The following is a 19121-nucleotide window of genomic DNA, read 5'->3' as shown; positions in this document are numbered from 1 at the left end:
TGGCCCACGATACCCCACTCTCTCCTACTAATTAATCAAGTATCCATCTTTTTTTTTAAAGATTAAAAATAAGGAAACAAAATCTTCACATATCAACACGTTTAATGTAGAACTTTGTTTTCTTGCTACAGATTTTGGTACAGATTTTTAAGTTTTCGGTACAGATGAAAAAGATTTTTTCGATGAGCGGTACAGATTTGGATGTGGTAACACTGGTGCGAGGCAATGTTCACTTGGTCCGTCGGGCAACTATCGCTCGTGTGCATTCGTGTACGGTAAGCTTCGTTCTGTTGTTTCGTTGGTGTGATTTTATTCCTGCGAGGCATGGAAATCATCAATGCAGAACTGTACTCTTCGTTTTGTGTGCAATCACGTAATCATTGGAACGAAGATAAAATCAATCTGCACACAACAAGTTAAACTCGGAAGAAATCAGCCGAATGATTTTTTCCGAAGTGAGTTTACGCACCGCTGGCTGGTAGTTCAAGGGTTCTTTCTCGAATTTGTATTAAAATTTAAGGGTACTGTTAATGGTTTCTCAAGCAACCAAAAGTCACATATTTATTTGAATGAAGGCATTAAAAGTTACATATTGGCAGACAAAGAGAATCAATTGCCTAATTTACTTTGGTGTACTTAATGTACTCATTAATGAACTTGAAAGTTGCAAATGTGATTAATATGTAGGTTGCATAAAGGGCACAAAAGTGCTCAAAACGGGCTTTGGTAAGTCACAAAAAGTGCACTGAGGTGCTTTCAGAATCAAATCACCACTTTGAGTTTTAGTTTCAGTTAGAACAATATCTACACACCAAAAAATTACTAAAATTATTCGAGACAGAAACGCTTGGAAACCTAATTTTATTTGATCTAAATTAAATATGACTTGATTTTACATCATTTGACAGTGAAAATTATTTTTCTAACTCGAATTTACATCCTGAGTGATGTAAAATGATGCACGATCGAACGCAAATGAGGAGTAAAAGATATGAGCGTGTAAAAATTGACATAATTGGATGGATAGTAAACAAATAAATTCATTAAGCAGCCGTAAGTTTGTAATACCGTATTTGTTTTCACCACCCGAAAGTGTTGCACCTTCCAAGCTGAAAACGAGTATGAATCGAGTTTTGCACCCACCTTTGTTGGTGTACGTGAAATCGGCAGTGTTAACAGAAAACATCAAGCTGTCAAAAATTCACTACAGCTGGTATTTGTTTTCGTTTGATTTCGAAAATTGAAACAAATTTACTTTAGTTGATCATTGTCTAGTAAATAATATGAAAATTTTAACATGAATTTATGTATTATGTTGAATTGTGAAGATTTCAGATTTATTTTGCTTGGTAGATTCGCCTCTGGCTCTGATGATAACTGCAATACCGGCTGATTCTGGGCGGTCTATGTTTGCTGCTGCTAGACTGCAGTTACCCCAGCTTGAAGGTTCCGGTATTTTGAACGTTTATTCCTCGCAAATCTCATCTTCGTTCGAGTACCTATTTCCGTTTCCAGATTACAAAAGAAAAATTCTTGGAAGTCAAATTGGCGAACTCAGATCGCGGAAGTCGGGGGAGAAAATTTTGCTAACAGACCGAAACGAACGAAATTCAAGCTCCCATACGAGTGTAGTCTCGAACTAACGTTTTTGAAGGGCAACGGGTGGGAATCCGGGACTTGGCGCAACCGAGCATCGTCACCCTAAGGCACAGCTCGAAGCAGAGTAGCTTCGATGCAGCTGAACGATTCTTGCTGTGGAGACCAACTTATAGGACCCTCCCGAACAAAAAAAACTTTTCGGTTTGGGCGATTCCACCAGATCTTTGGGTTGGCCTTTTTGCACTCGGATTTACTGCTCTTTTTCGTCATCGCCTGGAACCGATTGCAGCAAGCCTTCTGAGCACATTTCTTCTTGGGAGCGTTGTTTGCTTTGGAACGTGCCATCCAGGTGAAATTCTCCGCCTCTGTTGGAAACGGCACTGGTATTGAATCCGGAACAAGTTTCCGTTCTTCGGGATAATAAAGAGAAAAAAACAGCTCGAACGCAATTTTTGCGGTATAGAAATAAACCAACCAGCTGATATTTGTTTACATCGGGAAGCACGTGCTGTCAAAATTCATGATAGTATTGGTGAGAGCGCAAGCAACACCGAATATTTTCAGAGTGTTCCACCGTCCACTTTATGGTGCACTACCAGTGGACTACTCATCCTGAAAACGAGCATGAAAACAGCAAAAAGTGCACTACCGGTAGTGCCCCGGTGCACCACCACACGAAAACAAATTCTCTATAAGTTTGATACAATTGCTGTAAAAGGATTTCTAATCTTTGAAAATTGTTCAGGTGAGTTTATTTCTCTTAAGCAAGCGATTTTTTTGTCTCACATAACTAATCATTGTTTTCAGGATAAGATATAATGTCAACCCGGACCATAATCTCAAGTATTTCTGTGCTGATTGAAGAAGCACCAGTTAGAAAACTTTTTGCTGCATTTCCTTTGCCTCTACGGTCTGAAGATGACCCCTATTCCGTTCGGATGCTTCCTCGAACACATGAAGTTTGGAATCATTTGGTAAGAATTATTAGCTTAGTATTGCTCGTTTATTTTAACAATGCAATGTTTTGTTTACAGCTGCAGGCGAATTTGCGAATGAACCTGCTACAAAAATGAACACCACTTGCAATTGGTTGATTGTTGAAATGTATACAACAAAAATGTACCAATCTAAGGAGGAGTTTACTAATACCGTATTTGTTTATGCCGAGTGTTGCACTAGTGTTGCACTAGTGTTGCACTGGTGCACCACTAGGTGCTGTCAAACTGTTTGTTTATTCGGACGGTGTTGCACTGGTTTTGACCTGTCGGAGTTCTGCTTACGGACGGTGGCCCACCGATAATTTTGCCAGTGTTGCGAGAGAGCGTGTGAGTGAGCGAGGTAGCAATACACTGGCGAGGATTTGTGTTTGTTTTTATCGGGTAGGGGGAAGTGTTCCTAAATGCGCATGTTAGGTAATATGCGCATACAGCCGATTGACGATATGGCTAGAGATTCATCATATCTAATCAGTGCAGTTTGAGGGTAGTACGCTTTTAACACATGGCATGAAAAAATTAAATTGTTACATAAAGTCAAAAAAATTTAAAAATTCAAACAAGATTTTTGTCAGTTTTGATATAATATATTGAATTTTAAATATCGTGCGTACAGATTCTGTGAACAAAAATTTTAATGGTTTTTCTTTCTTATTCATCTGGAAATCAGAAATTCAACAAATTGAAGCTTTTGGCAAAGTTGTAGATGATAAGATATTGGAATACGAGACAGGTTCTGAATGCCCATATCAAGGCAGGTTAAATGCCTATATCAAGAAAAATAGACTATTCTTATAAATTTTTTACTTCCTATCATTTAAACATTAAATCTACGCTCAAATCACGATCTTACAGCGAAAAAAGAAGAACTTCATACTGATCCGATAAAAATACAATATGAACAAAATATTACCACGAAATATGGCCATATGGCATACTTAACTATGTTTCATGCAAAAGAACTAGTGATGTAAAAAATTTCACCAAAATTTCAGCCTTGAGTTATGCTTAACATCCGTTTCTACCATTAGCAATTAAATAATTTCAAAATTTTGCGAGTGTAAATGAAATATAGCTTAAAACATAAACATGCGCATTTAGCCCGCCGGTTTCGGAAATCGGCTATTTTGACTTCTTTTATTATAAAATTATTTTCACAAAAACTGTAAAAGATTTTAACAGAAAAATTGCTCTTATGTATAGAAAACAGATGTCCGCTCATGTGCATATAGTTTTCAGGCTCCTATCTAACGGAATATGGGAGAAAATGAGTATTTTCCTTAATATGCGCATATAACCCGCCTCTCCCCTACGGTGGAACACTCCACGAGTGGAGAAAACAAATACAGTATAAATAAGGCAATCCTCGAAGTGGCAGATGTTATGTTTTTTTTCGTGCGTCAGCTCAAACAAATCTATGACGACACATGAAACTTATGTACAAGGTACCCGATGGTAAGTCAAACGGGTTTTTTTACAGCTTAGAAAAATTGTTAGAAAAAAAAGTCGATAGGGGGTCAATTTTGATATATTGCTGACAAAAATGCCGAACATGTTGTTTTCGAATGCTAGAGCGAACATCTAGGTACAAAGATGGTCATCTTAAAGGAAATAATTTACGCTCTAATTTTCTAAGCTGCGGGTGTATCCATAATAAGATAAGTGGAGACGATAGTTTCTTTTTGGTTTCTTGGAAAAATGTTAGACAAATTTGTTTCAACATTGTTTAAAAAGTGACAACACTTTTCAAACTAAATCAAATTTTTGATAAAATGCTTGGTGGCGTTTGTAACACTGTTACAAGTTATTTATAGTTTACACTCCAACCTAAGATAAGCCTTTTCCGAAACAAACAAGCTCATTTCACCACTTTTGCGGATGTAAAATAGAATCAAGATAGAATGACAAAATTTTGTACAATCTTCAAATCCGCATGTAATCAACGCACCGAATCTAATAAAATATTTTTTCCCATTTAATAGCAGTTGTTTATTAATTAAGGTACACAGTTTTGAACTAAACGAAAGTTATGATAATAGAAAAAACTTCAAGAGTAATTAAAAATTAAAAAATGCTGAGCTAATAAACAGCGTAGTTTAAACCTATATGATAAATGTAATTAACCCAACTGAATAAGGTAATGTTGTTGAAATAAAACTTTTTTACAGCGAGCACAGGCTTTATATATTTGTTTTTCAATGATGACTACTCCCAACAGCTGCTCACAAGAATACTTCTTTTGTGATAAATTTAAGAACATCTGGATCTCATTTTATGTCAATTGTGATGCTTCACTTTTGTGCATCTGATTTGACATAAACTTACATCTTATTCTATGTAAATTTATATTTTCTAGAATTTATGGCTTCAAGCGTTTGCGTCTTCTTAATTGTAATTTTATGTCAAATGTGATGCTTCAATTTTGTGCATCCAATATGACATAAATTTACACCAAAAATTTAATAGTGTGTAGGCGTGGTCTAGTGGTACCGTATTCAATTCTCATCACGAAGGTCGAGGTTCGATCCCCAAGCTGGGCAAGTTTTTTTCAATAAGTAATTTAGTAATTGAGTGACCATTCTGATGCGATATATATAGGAAATGTTGGAAAGAAGCAATTGAGCAATTTGTCGAGTTGGCGGCGCGTGGCATAATGGCGGCACCATGTACAGAACATAGTAAATAATCAAGAGAAGGTGATATGAACCGATGTCAAGGGTGCAGTAGAGATAAAAAGGTTTTTTAGCTCATTTTACGATTTTTTGGAAGCTGAGTTAAAAGGCCGCTAGAAGCTGAATAGGAGATGATTAAGACTTGTTTTGGAACATGAAAGTATCAATAAAAACTTAAATTTTGAGCTGCATGAAACGTTCTTCATATCAATGATGGGGCTGAGTAAGCGTTTTTTGTACCTATTTTATGAGACTGTTGGATACTTCGGTTATTCATGACGTTTTTAATAAAAATCACTTGTTTAAGCTCAATTTTTTTTTATAAACGTTTACACACACATAGGATCTCAGTGAAACTTCATGTTTTTTTGAAGAGACCTTCTTTCCTTAACTCTAAGCGTACATTTTTCGAAGTTATGATGGATAGCATCTTACAAATGCTAAAACCACCAGACACAGAAAGTGTACTATGTATGCCATGACCGGGATTCGATCTCATGGATTTAGCGTAGATGACTTGAACTCTAACCACTACGCCAAAGCCGCTGACCTTCTTTTGAGGATCCGTTTTGTCTGTGTTTAGTTTTTTGTATGGATTTGTGTTTTTTTTTTTGAAAAATTTCGATCAATTTTTTTTTATATTCAATTATAATTTTATTGATTATGAATACGAACACAATTGGAAGATATAAAACTAATCTTTAGGGCTTGAAAAAATGATATTGGTAAAGTAAATGTGAAAAATATCAGAATGTATCGTTTCAGAAAACCTTTCGATCTTGGATCGCGTTGCAAAATCGGACCATGCACTATACCAACATCTGTAAAGAAAATCATGAAGGTCCAGTTCTTAAATTGACTTTAAAAAACACTAACTTGGTGCGTTCTTGTTTTAGCCATGGTATTATAGGCAAATTTGTTGTCATAGAGTAATTAAAAATCTTTCTGTAACATTACAGAAAATAATTTTTTGTTTTGAAAACTATCCAAATTCCATTTGAATGTACGTTGTTTAAACAAGGTCGAACAACATTTGCCATAGAATAACATCATGGTTCACTTATTTCTATAAGTGCGCTTTAGCGGTTGGGCTTGAAACTTCATTCAGATTTATTCTTTTCTTAACATGATCTAAACAAAGGTACTCAAAAGATTTTTGGGAGAATTTTACCCATGATAACTTATTTTCAAAAAGCTGTTTCAGGATTCGATAAGATAAATCAAATTACCTATTTAACTAAATTTAACTCTACATAGTGAATCATCAGCTTTGAAATCTTTTTACAAATTCAAAGTTTTCAATGCTAGGTTCTGTTTCCTAGAAGGTTTAATGAATACTAATTGTCTTCACAGTACTAAATGTTATAATTCGATTTAAGTTTTATTTGGAGTCTTTTACGGTAGAAACCCCTATTTAAATTTAACATATCTTAGTTCTCTTTATATATTTTTAATTAATGTTGGCTATTTTTATTGATTATATTTTTATTATTTACAGTGGACTTGAATAAATTAAAGCGTTTTGTCTGTTTTAAAAAAATTCCAGTAAAATTTAACTAATTTGAAGTTGTAACGTTGCGTCACTTCCAGAGAAATAGAACTAGGTGTTTACAAAACTCTAATAAAAAAAACTTGTTTTTTTTAAGTTATTTTATTTCTCCACATTGTTCCGATCTATAAATGTCACAATTTATAATAAATTTAAACAAAATGACAAAAATTCATGAACAGACATAGGATTGCAATAAGTTTTAAATGACAGGTTTTTGAGACTCATTTGGAAGTGTTCAGTTAATCAGTATATGTAATCTATCTTTTTTTTATGCACGATTCGTGTACCTGTTCGTGGTAAAAATAAAAACTTTTCTAATCGGTTTTGATACTGATATGGTGATAAATTTACTAAAAATACCATTGGCCAATTTTATTATGACTATTCAAAATGAGTGGTAAATAATTTAAAAAAATTGAACTATTTTCAGTTCCGAATGAGAAACAATTTTAACCAATTCCGTAGATAGAGTAGAGGACTTATTTGGAATAGACTTTCTTAGAATATTCTTCAGAATTTCTCTCATGAATCAATTATTTATGAAAACTTTTACGCCCCGTTTCGTAATTAAATTCAAAAAATTGTTCATTTTTAATGCACATATTCACCGCGTATAAGGCTGGAAGAAATTGAAAATTCTTTTTTTGTGATCCCCTCCTTCCCCCTCCCCTTTTTATTTCTGAAAATCCCGAAGTAGGAAATAATCCAAGTTCATGGTATCATATTGAACAATTTGATAATAAATATATTGCATGCAAGCTTTTGTCCATCTTGTTCCAATTTATTTAAAATTTTGATTACTTTTTATTGTCCCCTCAAAGTGTGTCAACTTCAAAAAGGTCTAAAATCTTACAAAATATCCAAAAAATATATAATTTCTGAATATTTCTTCATTTCTTTTTTTTTTATACAAATTCAAAAAAAAGTTATCCCATTCAATGACTACCTAAATTTCAAATTTATTTTAGTTAAAATTTTGTTTTTTTTATATCAAAACAAGTAAGAGCCGACTCAATTTAACAATAAAGTATATCCTTTGATATGATAAAAAATACATTTCAAAGTACGATCCATATTAAATTGTTTTTATCGTTCCTTTATTGGGCAAGGAGTTGCGAGAATCTCAGATCTCGGTACAGAAATGCAGATTCATTTCAAGTGTGTGTTTCTAGGCGAAAAAAGACTAAACTCTTGAGCCAATCATATAACATTACTGAATTTTTAGACTCGTACTTTGCAGAAATACGGTGTTCAATTCTGCATTGTCATTTTATAGGTCGATCCATACACTTAGTTGTTGAGAAATTAGATGTTTCTAGAATCAAATAATGAAAAATCAATTATTTTGTTTGCAAATCCAGCTGAAACAGAGATATTGAAAAATAAATTGATTTAAACTTATAAAGTTTAACTATCCGACGTTATTTTTATTCCTCGAAAATGTCATACCGCAAAAATTTAGAATAGTTCGGCCTTTTCCTATATTGGATTTTCTGAACCTGAACAATGTGAAACAAGTATGTGAATTTGTTTACCGCTTCCGGTCAAAATTACACAAGAAGCTTCCAGACATTCGATTCGGCGCATTCGAATTCTTCAAAAACTTATACATTTGGATACTCCAGGGAATTTTTTGTTTCAAGAAGAAGCGCTTTCCATGAATATTCAATGCAAAGTTGGTCCAGAAATATGTTTAAAAAAGGGGTCCAAAACATTTAGAATCATTCCTATAAACAAATCTTTTTATGAACTTTTTATGAATTTTCAATTTTCTGTACATTCCCGGAAAGACTTTCGAGGTACGCAAAAATTTGGCCGCACCCCATTTCAAACTGTCACCACAAAAGAAAATTCCGTCATCGTGCATCAACTTATTGTAATAAATACATACAAATCAGACTCTACTCCAATATTGAACTTTCTTGGAGATAAAATTATCGGTAAAAGATTCTATGTCGGACCGGCATTATCAAGCCTTCTTAAAACTAGCATTGCCCTTCCAGCGCAACCACATTAAACAAATCTTATATCCTATCACAGAACAAAGCAGCATGAAAACAATCAGCCACCAAGGATATGGGTCGATTCACGCACTGGTTGACCTCACTGTTTTTGACACTTCGCAGTTTCTGTTTTAATTCCTTATTTTCCAATTATACACGCTAAAGAAACACAACAAACTTTTGGGTCTTCATTTATTTTTCGCTTACATATTTTTAGCAATATTTTTCTGCTCAATTTTGGGATATAAAAACTAAGTAAGATAAGTTAGTTGTTAAAAATTAGAAGTTTTTAATACCAAATAATCAAAAATCAATAATTTTGTTTGTTGATCCAGTTGAATACAAAAATATTGGAATAAATTCCACCTCGCAAAAATCTGGAATAGTTCAGCCCTTTCTTCTCATTACGATTAGCTGAAAATTTTCATATATTAGATTCTTCAGTCCATTACAGATGAAGTTTCTGAACATTCGAAGAAGCTTCCAAATTGGGACTCAAAATGGGTCAGCACAGAAAAAAATTATTTTAAAACGGATAAAAAAATGTTGATACATTTCAATAATATTCCTCCCTTTTCGAATATTTCAAGAATTTTCAATTTGAATTGAATTTGAATTTTAATTGAAAATACCGTTAAGAAAGAAAAAATGTGCTAAGTTTAGATCACAAAATGGAGCTTGGTTTTTTGCTGAGTTATCCAATAGAATGAAAATTGCATAAACATTTTTTCTTGTTTCGCTTGAATGTAGTCATGCATCATTTTTTTGGGAGCTCGAGTCTTTCTGCCAGTAATGCTTTTTCAATCATATCATCTTTGGAGCAGTGCATTTTCGGCAAATGAATTTGCTAAACAGGCATCGGATTTTTGCAACCTCTCCTACAGGTGTAGAACTTTTACATTGTCATTTGAATATGTAAGTCGCCTTGGAATTTGTGAAAAAGGGGGATTTAAATATTACCTCATCGCGTCCTGAATTATTTCAACGCTTACCGAATTTTAAAATAACTCCCTTTTAAGCTATCATCGCCACAACCACCCCCTCCCCACAAAGGGGGATATTGACAAATTTGAAAACATTGATTTAGATGAAATGTATGTATGTATGTATGTAGATAATTCACCATGGGTGCACGGATTCACCGCAGTTTCACCAACGTATGCGCTGAATTGCATTCTTTAGATCATGAGTTCGGCTAATCTTCAATGCAAATCACCACACATCCATGGCTTCGTGTAAACTGTCATGTAATGAATGTGTTTTGTGTATGTGTAAGTCTTATTTGGAGAACGAGACAATCAGTTACGCAACCGTATAAAATTCATCACATTTTCAGTGTTATGAATCTACAACAGGTATTCCGGCATCCGTGTATATGCCTGGCCAGCTGCCAACTGATTGAACATTCTTATTATATAGTCAGTTATAAGAGGAAACACATCTTACCTGTCGGCCACTTATGGAATTCGAACCCAAAAGTTTTCTTGCCGATACTAGGAATCGAACCCAGTACGCCCGACATACTAAAACCAGACTTGCGCCAGCCTATCCACAAGACCACATCGGCGCTCAGAATTAAGGAATCAGGTTAGCTGATTCAATAATTAATCAAAAAATTTTGTAAATTTTTCCAACCCGCCAGATTCCTTGATAAAAGCAAAATAAACATGCCGAAACGTCGGATGTGGTAAATAAACATCGTTTTATTATTAATTAAATCGCCGAGAAACATTCTTGAAATTCAAAATTAATTTTTTAGTTTTGAATAATCATTTTTAGTCTTTTGTTTGTATTTGTTTGTTATAGTTTTATGAAATTTTCATTTTTATTTATTTTGAGTACTTTTTTATTTTTTAAATTTTATTGTTTTTGTTGTTGTATTTCATCACCATGGAGGAATCAAAAACGTATACATGATGTTTACTAAACTCCTGTTATAGTGAAAACTATAAGATAATGTTCTATCTAAAAACAGTTGTTACCAAAATCGAATGTTGCCAAAAAACAAACGGGATCTGTAGATAGATTAGCTCATATAAATAAAGCTGGGCTGATAAATTATTGTATCTTTAAAAACATGAACACCAAATAAATTTAAACTTTTTGTGATATGTTTACCACATTAACGACCGCGAAAAACATACAAAGAGATATTACAGTAATTTGCTGAGTCGTTTTACAACATGAAATGAGTAGTTATGAATAAAATGCAGATTTCAAAATCTTGAGTAAGTTGAAATATCGTATTTGCTTTCTTATAATATTGTTTAAAAGTTAAATGTCTTATTTTGGAGTAGTTGTGCTCAGGGTGATAAAAAGCGTAAAGTAAATGTCGATATTGGTTTGGTCCTCAATATATTGAAACTATATGATTTATTACTAAAGTTGGTCTCCCTATCAGCCTTTCACTATCGGTAGGAATTGAAAGTAATTGAACAAATGGCAATTTGTTTCATCAAAATTTCGTGATCTCGTAAAAATATAGATTTAAAATCATTGAATTATTTTATGAAGTTTTCAAATTATTGAGCACTTTTATTATTATTTCAATAAGAGCTCTCACTGTATCAATCATATCATATAATTCAAAAGTTTTTCAATACGACATCAACCAAATAAGTTATGTTTTATGCAAAACACCCATTTTTAAAGGAATTCTTGGTTGTGATGTCTTTTTCTGCAGTCCATAAAAATCAAAACTCAATTGTTTTTAAAACCAGCTGATTGCAGGTATTTGGAAGATTTCAAAACGTTATTGTTTATGAAAATCGGTTCTGTAGTTTTGATTTAAAAAACGAAACAATAGTCCGAGTCTACATAACTTCAACCGGCTAGTTGTCCTTTTTTTGCTGGGTGACTATCCCAAGTAACACCGATAGTTTTATTGGACTCCTCAAGCCCTTATAAAACCAAAACTTTATCTAGAAGCCTGCTTTAAAACTTAAATGTTACTTGGGTATGGTAACGCTATTCAAAAATTCCTAAAAGAAAAATTGTAGTGCTCCTTATTTAAGGAAAGGTCAGAAAATTTCATGTATCTAGCTTCAACCGTTCCTGAGATATTGCATTAATTTTGAAAAGAGGATTGAAAAGTTGACGAAATTTGGCCCATGTTTGCAGCTTCTTTGGACACGAAGTGAAATTTTTTCGCGCATTCCATTGCTGATCTACAGTCTTTTTTTCCTAAGCGTGTTTCTTGGATTTTTTTGTTAGACTTTGAATAGCGGAAAACTGAAGTGTTGTAGGTGAATAATGTCTGAGAAACATATTTGAGTAACGTTATGTTTCCAAAACTATAAATTTGGTGAAAATCGGTTGAGGAACAAGAGAGATGTATTTGTGTAAGTCAAGAGTATCAAATTGACATTCCAGGGACTGTCACGGGTAAAAATTTTAGGGACAGATGAGGGTTAAGCCAAAACTATTAAAATTCTTCCAGAACTTTTAAGCAGGTAAGTTGGTATTCAATTTTAGTTTATCATGCGTGATTTTTGCATTTGTTATCAATTTGATTACCTTGTTGCGTAATCATATGAATTTTGCTCTGTCTTCGGTTAATTTAGACTGTTTCAAGTTCTGTATGGTAAATTAGGGGAGGAGCGGGCTATATGTGCCTACTAAGCAGAATACTGATTTAATCAAATATTTCATCGAATATGTTTACAAAAACTATACACACACGAGCAGACATCTGTTTTCTATACATTGGAGTTATTTTTATGGTGAAATCTCCTTCAGTTTTTGAGAAATCGATTTTATTATAACTCTTGTCAAAATTGCCGAACCTCAAACCGTGCGGGCTAAATGCCCCGTTTTTTTTTTGACAATATTTCCGTATAATTTCATTGGAAATGCTAGAAACTGATAACTTTCAAACGACAAAGCTGAAAATTTATAAAAATCTTTTTATTTAATAACTTTATAGAATGAAACAAAAGTTATGGTTGCCATATTTTGGAGGCAATTCATCCATTAGAAAAAAAATATCAAATCTGTTTTGAGATCTTCAATTCTCTCTTAAGGTGTTAATTAGAGCTTAAATTAGAAGTTTTAATGATAAAAATCAATTTATTTATTTACATAGTATTCCGTCTTAAGACATAACTTGACGAACATAATTCCTAAAATTCACTCGGTCCATGGCAACCGTTCTCCAATTCCTCGGGCACCCCACGTTCGCCAGATCACGCTCCACTTGGTCTAACCACCTCGCTCGTTGCGCCCCTGCTCGTCTTGTTCCTACCGGATTCGTGGCGAACACCTGTTTTGCAGGACAGTCGTCCGGCATTCTCGCAACATGTCCCGCCCAGCGTATCCGGCCAGCCTTCACCACCTTCTGGATACTGGGTTCGCCGTAGAGTCGCGCGAGCTCGTGGTTCATCCTTCGCCTCCACATTCCGTTCTCCTGTACGCCGCCAAAGATGGTTCTTAACACTCGTCGCTCGAATACTCCGAGTGTACGCAGGTCCTCCTCGAGCAATATCCATGTCTCGTGCCCGTAGAGAACAACCGGTCTAATAAGCGTCGTATACAGGTTACACTTCGTGCGAGGGCTAAGTCTTCTCAACCGCAATTGCTTGTGGAGTCCATAGTAGGCACGACTTCTGCTGATAATTCGCCTCCGGATCTCACGACTGGTGTCATTGTCTGCGGTCACCAGTGAGCCGAGACAGACAAAGTCTTCGACTATCTCCAGCTCGTCGCCGTCGATCGTGACCTTGTTATTACTGGACAAGCGGGTTCGGTCGGTCTCGGATCCGCAGGCCAGCATGTACTTCGTCTTGGACGTATTAATCATCAACCCAATCCTTCCTGCTTCGCGTTTCAGTTTGCGATAGATCTCCTCCACCGCCGCAGATGATCTGCCAACTATATCAATGTCATCGGCAAAGCAGATAAGTTGACTGGATCTGTTGAAAATCGTGCCCCGCATTTCGCCCACCGCTCGTCGAATAACACCTTCTAGCGCCACGTTGAACATCATGCAGGATAGACCATCACCTTGTCGAAGCCCCCTGCGCGATTCGAATGAACTCGACAATTCACCCGAAATCCGCACACAGCACTGCGTTCCATCCATCGTCGCCTTGATCAGTCTGATTAGCTTCCCGGAAAAGCCGTTCTCGTTCATGATTTTCCATAGCTCGTTACGGTCGATCGTGTCGTATGCGGCTTTGAAGTCGATGAATAGATGGTGCGTAGGGACTTGGTGTTCACGGCATTTTTGGAGGATTTGCCGTAATGTGAATATCTGGTCCGTCGTAGACCGTCCCTCCATAAAGCCGGCCTGGTGACTTCCCACGAATCTGTTTGCTTGTGGCGTTAGGCGGCGGAGTAGGATTCGGGACAACACTTTGTAGGCGGCATTGAGGACAGTGATCGCTCGGTAGTTCTCACAGTCCAATTTGTCGCCCTTCTTGTAGATGGGGCATATAACCCCCTCCTTCCACTCCTCCGGTAGCTGTTCTATGTCCCAGATCCGGATTATCAACCGGTGTAGGCAATCGGCCAACCTGTCCGGGCCCATTTTGATGAGTTCAGCTGCGATGCCATCCTTCCCAGTCGATTTGTTTCTATTCAGCTGGCGAATGGCTTCCTTAACTTCACTCATCGTTGGGAGTAACTCGTCTTCGTCGTTGGCTACGCCGGCGATGTACCTTCCCCCACCGTCTTGATCTCCTGCATGTGCGCCGTTCAGGTGTTCATCGAAGTGCTGCTTCCACCTTTTCATCACCTCACGATTGTCCGTCAGGATACCCCCGTCCTTATCCCGGCACATTTCGGCTTGCGGCACGAAGCCTTTGCGGGATGCGTTGAGTTTCTGATAGAACTTTCGTGTTTCTTGGGAACGATGCAGCTGCTCCAGCTCCTCGAGCTCCTCCTCCTCCAGGCGGCGCTTTTTCTCCTGGAAAAGTCGGACTCGCTGCCTCTTCCGCTGTCGGTGATTTTCCACATTTCGACGGGTGCCTCTCTGCACTACTGCCGCCCGCGCGGCATTCTCTTCGTCCATCACCCTCCTACACTCCTCGTCGAACCAGTCGTTCCGTCGAGATCGCTCCACATAACCAATGACGTTCTCCGCAGCACTGTTGATGGCTGTTTTGATGGTATCCCAACAGTCCTCGAGAGGGGCTTCGTCAAGCTCGCTTTCTGCCGGCAGCGCTGCTTCGACCGATTGCGCGTAGTCTGCCGCGACCTCAGGTTGCTTCAGTCGCGCGATATTTAACCGAGGCGGGCGCCGGTATCGCGTGTTGTTTACTACGGAGAGTTTTGGGCGCATCTTCACCATCACCAGATAATGGTCCGACTCGATGTTGGCGCCCCGACAGGATCTGACGTCGATGATGTCCGAGAAGTGCCGGCTGTCGATCAAAACGTGGTCGATCTGTGATTGAGTTTGGTACGGTGATCTCCAGGTGTACTTGTGTGGGAGGCGGTGCTGAAAAAAAGTACTGCGTACGGCCATTCGTTTGGAGGCGGCGAAATCTATCAGTCTGAGGCCGTTTTCGTTGGTCAGCTGGTGTGCACTGAACCTTCCAATTGTCGGTTTAAATTCCTCCTCCTGGCCGACCTGAGCATTGAAATCCCCGATGACGATCTTGATATCATGTTTTGGGCAACGGTCGTATTCACGCTCCAGCTGCGCGTAGAATTCGTCTTTGTCGTCACCGGTACTTCCGAGGTGAGGGCTGTGCACGTTGATGATGCTGATGTTGAAGAACCGGCCCTTGATTCTCAACCGGCACATTCGTGAGTTGATCGGCCACCACCCGATCACGCGCTTTTGCATCTTTCCCATCACTATAAAAGCTGTTCCAAGCTCGTGTGTGTTGCCGCAGCTCTGGTAGATGGCACGACCATCTGGGTACGTTCGTACCGTGGAGCCCTTCCAGCATACCTCCTGCAGCGCTACGATGTCGAATTTGCGGCTCTTCAATTCGTTGGAGAGCACGTGGGTACTGCCCACAAAATTTAGAGATCGGCAGTTCCATGTTCCAAGTTTCCAATCGCTAGTCCCTTTTCGTCGCGTGGGTCTTTGCCGATTTCCATCCGAAACTTGTTGTTCGTTGTTCGTTGCTTATGTTTTTTGTAGTCACAGGCTCGCAAGGCCCGCAGCTAACCCCACTATCTCGCAGGAGGACCGTCGTGATGTTGCTGTTTTGGGTCCCGAACACCACCAGGACGCTGTTGCACTCCGCACGCCGCCCCTGACATGGAGAACAGACGCGTACGAAGCCCCCTAACTCATTCTGCATGCGACCAAAGCATCCACCGGGGTTGGGTACCCGATCTCCGCTAAGGTTGCTCGCACCCCAGCTAGCACCACGGGGAGGTAGAGAATCGGAGTTGCAGACAAGAGGTGATATGACCACTACCCGAAGGTTGGGTGTATGGGGTCTCGAGTTGCACATTGTCTACTTCGCTAGCCTAGATAAAAATCAAATATTTAACTATTTAACCTGTTAATTCAGGATATCGACACTTTACAAACATGATGGGGGCATACAAAAACACTTTCTTATTCCACTTTCTAATCATTATGAAACCATAATAAAAGCCTAAATTTGTTTTACTTCTAAGGTTCACTTGAATTTTGTACAAAAACCACCCAACTTTTTGTTTTGAGCTTCTTTACGGATAAATGCATTGATAAGATATGTTGTCTTGCCAGCCATTTCGTCAAACGGCCGTAGGGTCATTTAACCCGATAGGCCCATTTAGGAAACCTTTCCCCTACTGTTGATTATTGCTATTTCAATATCATGATTAAACCATGCATTTTTTTGCTGTTTTTTAAATTTCAGGGGGAAATAAGTATTATATAGCAGGAGTTAAAATTAGTTAAACATTTCTACTAGCATATCAGAATTATCTATATGAAGAAAATGTTCCAATTCACGTTATTGAGAGTTTTAAATCATAATTTTAATTATCACGAAACCAGTATAAAACTCAGGGATGAAAAAATAAGAACATGGTTGAATATACTAGGAAGAGAAATCTGACTAAACTTGTAAACACTCTCTGGGAAAGCCGTAAGCAATTAATCTAAAAGAGAACTTCCGTTGCAATGAAAAAATGTGGGTTAATTTATAAAATACAGATAGCTTACCAATTCCTGGAAATAGGTTGTTTTGTTCTGAATTTACTTTTAAGTAAGGTTTTTAATTTCCCCATATCTGCTAAAGCTTTTCCATATCTACTTAAGCTAAACAAGTTTATTACCATGAAGTATGAAACGCTGATGTATCTTTTAATTAATACACACACTGTTGAACATAATCAAAGGGTCAACAAACCGTGTGACGTAAATCCGTGTGTATGCTCGAAAGCCCAAAACTCAACACTTCACCACGGACACGTGGTCGTTGGTCACCGTCGATTAAGTTGGGTTGGACTGTTAAAACTTTGGCCTATCAACGCGCAATCTTCGGGGGGTGCGCAGCACATCACATCACATCATCCAACAGATGAGAAAGTGTTGATTTATAATAATTTTCATCTTTTTTTTCGTTTCAGCGTCCAAGTTGAGCGTCCGCCGGCAGTTCCAGAGAAGACCCCGAAGTAACAAAAAATAATAAAAGATAGACCACTTAAAAGTGTGTGCTTTTTCCTCGTTGTCTTCGTGAACTTCGAGAGCAAATGTAGTTTTCTGTGCTGCTGTTGAGTCTAGGAAAAGTGAGCTCTATTTTCTACCGATTTTTTTTATACCATCTTGTTTTCTTACTTCAGCCCAAAGTGAACGCTCGGTGGTAATGAAAGTGATAGACCGCATAGAAAATTGAAGCTGCGGCGAAAAAGAGTTACTTGTGCGTGAAGAGTGAGGTTTTAATTGAGATTTATTGCAGCAGTATAAGGGGGAAACCCCTCTGGGTTTATTAGAAGAGAAGGAAAGGAGTTGGAAAAAAGAGTATCGGTAATCGTCGTCGTGGGGGCAACTGGTAGTGAAAAGTGCTTTGAAGTGTTTATTTTATCGACCTCCAAGGGGGGGTTGGCCTAAGCTCATCATATATTGTTGTTGTGTCTCATAAACAAGCCTCAAAGTGTCGCTCAAGGAGCGCGGCAGTATCGGTGGCAAGATGGCACCCGGCAATGTGCCCGGTGAGTCCAATTCCGGACCGCCGAGCCGAACGCCATCGATCATGGATAGTCCAACGTTGGCTCGGGTCGAGCGGGCCCGACTCAGGCAGGAAGCGGCTAGTGCTGGGGGATCTCCTGGGCTTGGAGGAGCGACCGGAAGCAGCCAGCGAGAGGACAGCTTGGAGCGGGTGTTGTTGGATCCTAAGGTAGGTTTTACTTTAGTGCTTCACTCGCGGTCAACAAATTCTACCACAACGGTAAAGCATCTTGAAATCCGGGAGGGAATGGTTTGAGAAGTTCAATTCATTGATTTTAAAAAGGAATTTAACTAACAAATGGCATCGTTTAAAAAAAAATTTTTGATCAAGAACACTTGTTCACAGCTTTTTCGAACTTAATAAACTGATGGTTATTTAAATGTAAAACAGAAGAATAGTTTTTGAGTTTTGCCCAAAATATGTTTTTATTTTTGGAAAAATATTAAAAACTACTTATACTTAGAATCAAATATCTCGAACTGCATAACATTAATTAGAATTTTTAAGATAAGTTAACCACCGTTAATTAATTTTGTAAATTTATTTTTCGGCATATCGGTGAAAAGTAGTTATGAAATTGATAAAGATGGATAGAGAAGTGAGAAGAAAATTTACAGATGTTGAAAAGAGCGAAAGAGCATTTTTGCGAGGAAACTTATTAACGTACACCATACTTTACCCTGCAACATTTCATTATTTAGGAGAAGTAGTACCGGGATAGAGGTGGCACTACCTTAACCTATACAATGAAATCTGGTTGGTCCGAAGTCTACATGTGGTGGACACGTATACTCCGGACGGGCAAAATATGGCGTACGTTAAGCTCCAGAAAGCTTCCCTATTGCGCGCAATGGTTCTATCGATGCGCTAGCCGTGTTGATATTTCGTTATCACGGCATGAATGCACTGTATGAGTGCTAATCATTAGGGTCAACGGTCCAATTTGGCTAAGCCCGAATTATTTTGAACCATTGATTTGATTTGATTTTTAAAGCCTATTATTGTGATTTTTAAGATAAGTTAACCACCGTTAATTAATTTTGTAAATTTATTTTTCGGCATATCGGTGAAAAGTAGTTATGAAATTGATAAAGATGGATAGAGAAATCCACTTTTGTTTATGATGAAAAAAATTATGTCATCGAAAGTTGTAGGAGGTAACATTAAAAAAAAAATTTATG

General features: G+C 37.5%; 1 protein-coding gene across 1 annotated transcript in view; it reads left to right on the top strand.

Annotated features, from left to right (window-relative positions):
• Positions 1-19121, top strand: part of LOC129744348 (uncharacterized protein DDB_G0283357) — a 467660-nt gene that overhangs the window by 29860 nt on the left and 418679 nt on the right. Inside the window, exons 2-3 of the mRNA XM_055736825.1 lie at positions 17342-17386; positions 17555-18108. Of these exons, the coding sequence (XP_055592800.1) occupies positions 17902-18108 (207 nt within the window). The 5' untranslated portion in view covers positions 17342-17386; positions 17555-17901. The remainder of the gene's footprint in view (positions 1-17341; positions 17387-17554; positions 18109-19121) is intronic.

The sequence above is a fragment of the Uranotaenia lowii genome, chromosome 2 (assembly GCF_029784155.1).
Source record: "Uranotaenia lowii strain MFRU-FL chromosome 2, ASM2978415v1, whole genome shotgun sequence".
NCBI lineage: Eukaryota > Metazoa > Arthropoda > Insecta > Diptera > Culicidae > Uranotaenia > Uranotaenia lowii.
This window is presented reverse-complemented; position numbering and strand designations above follow the sequence as displayed.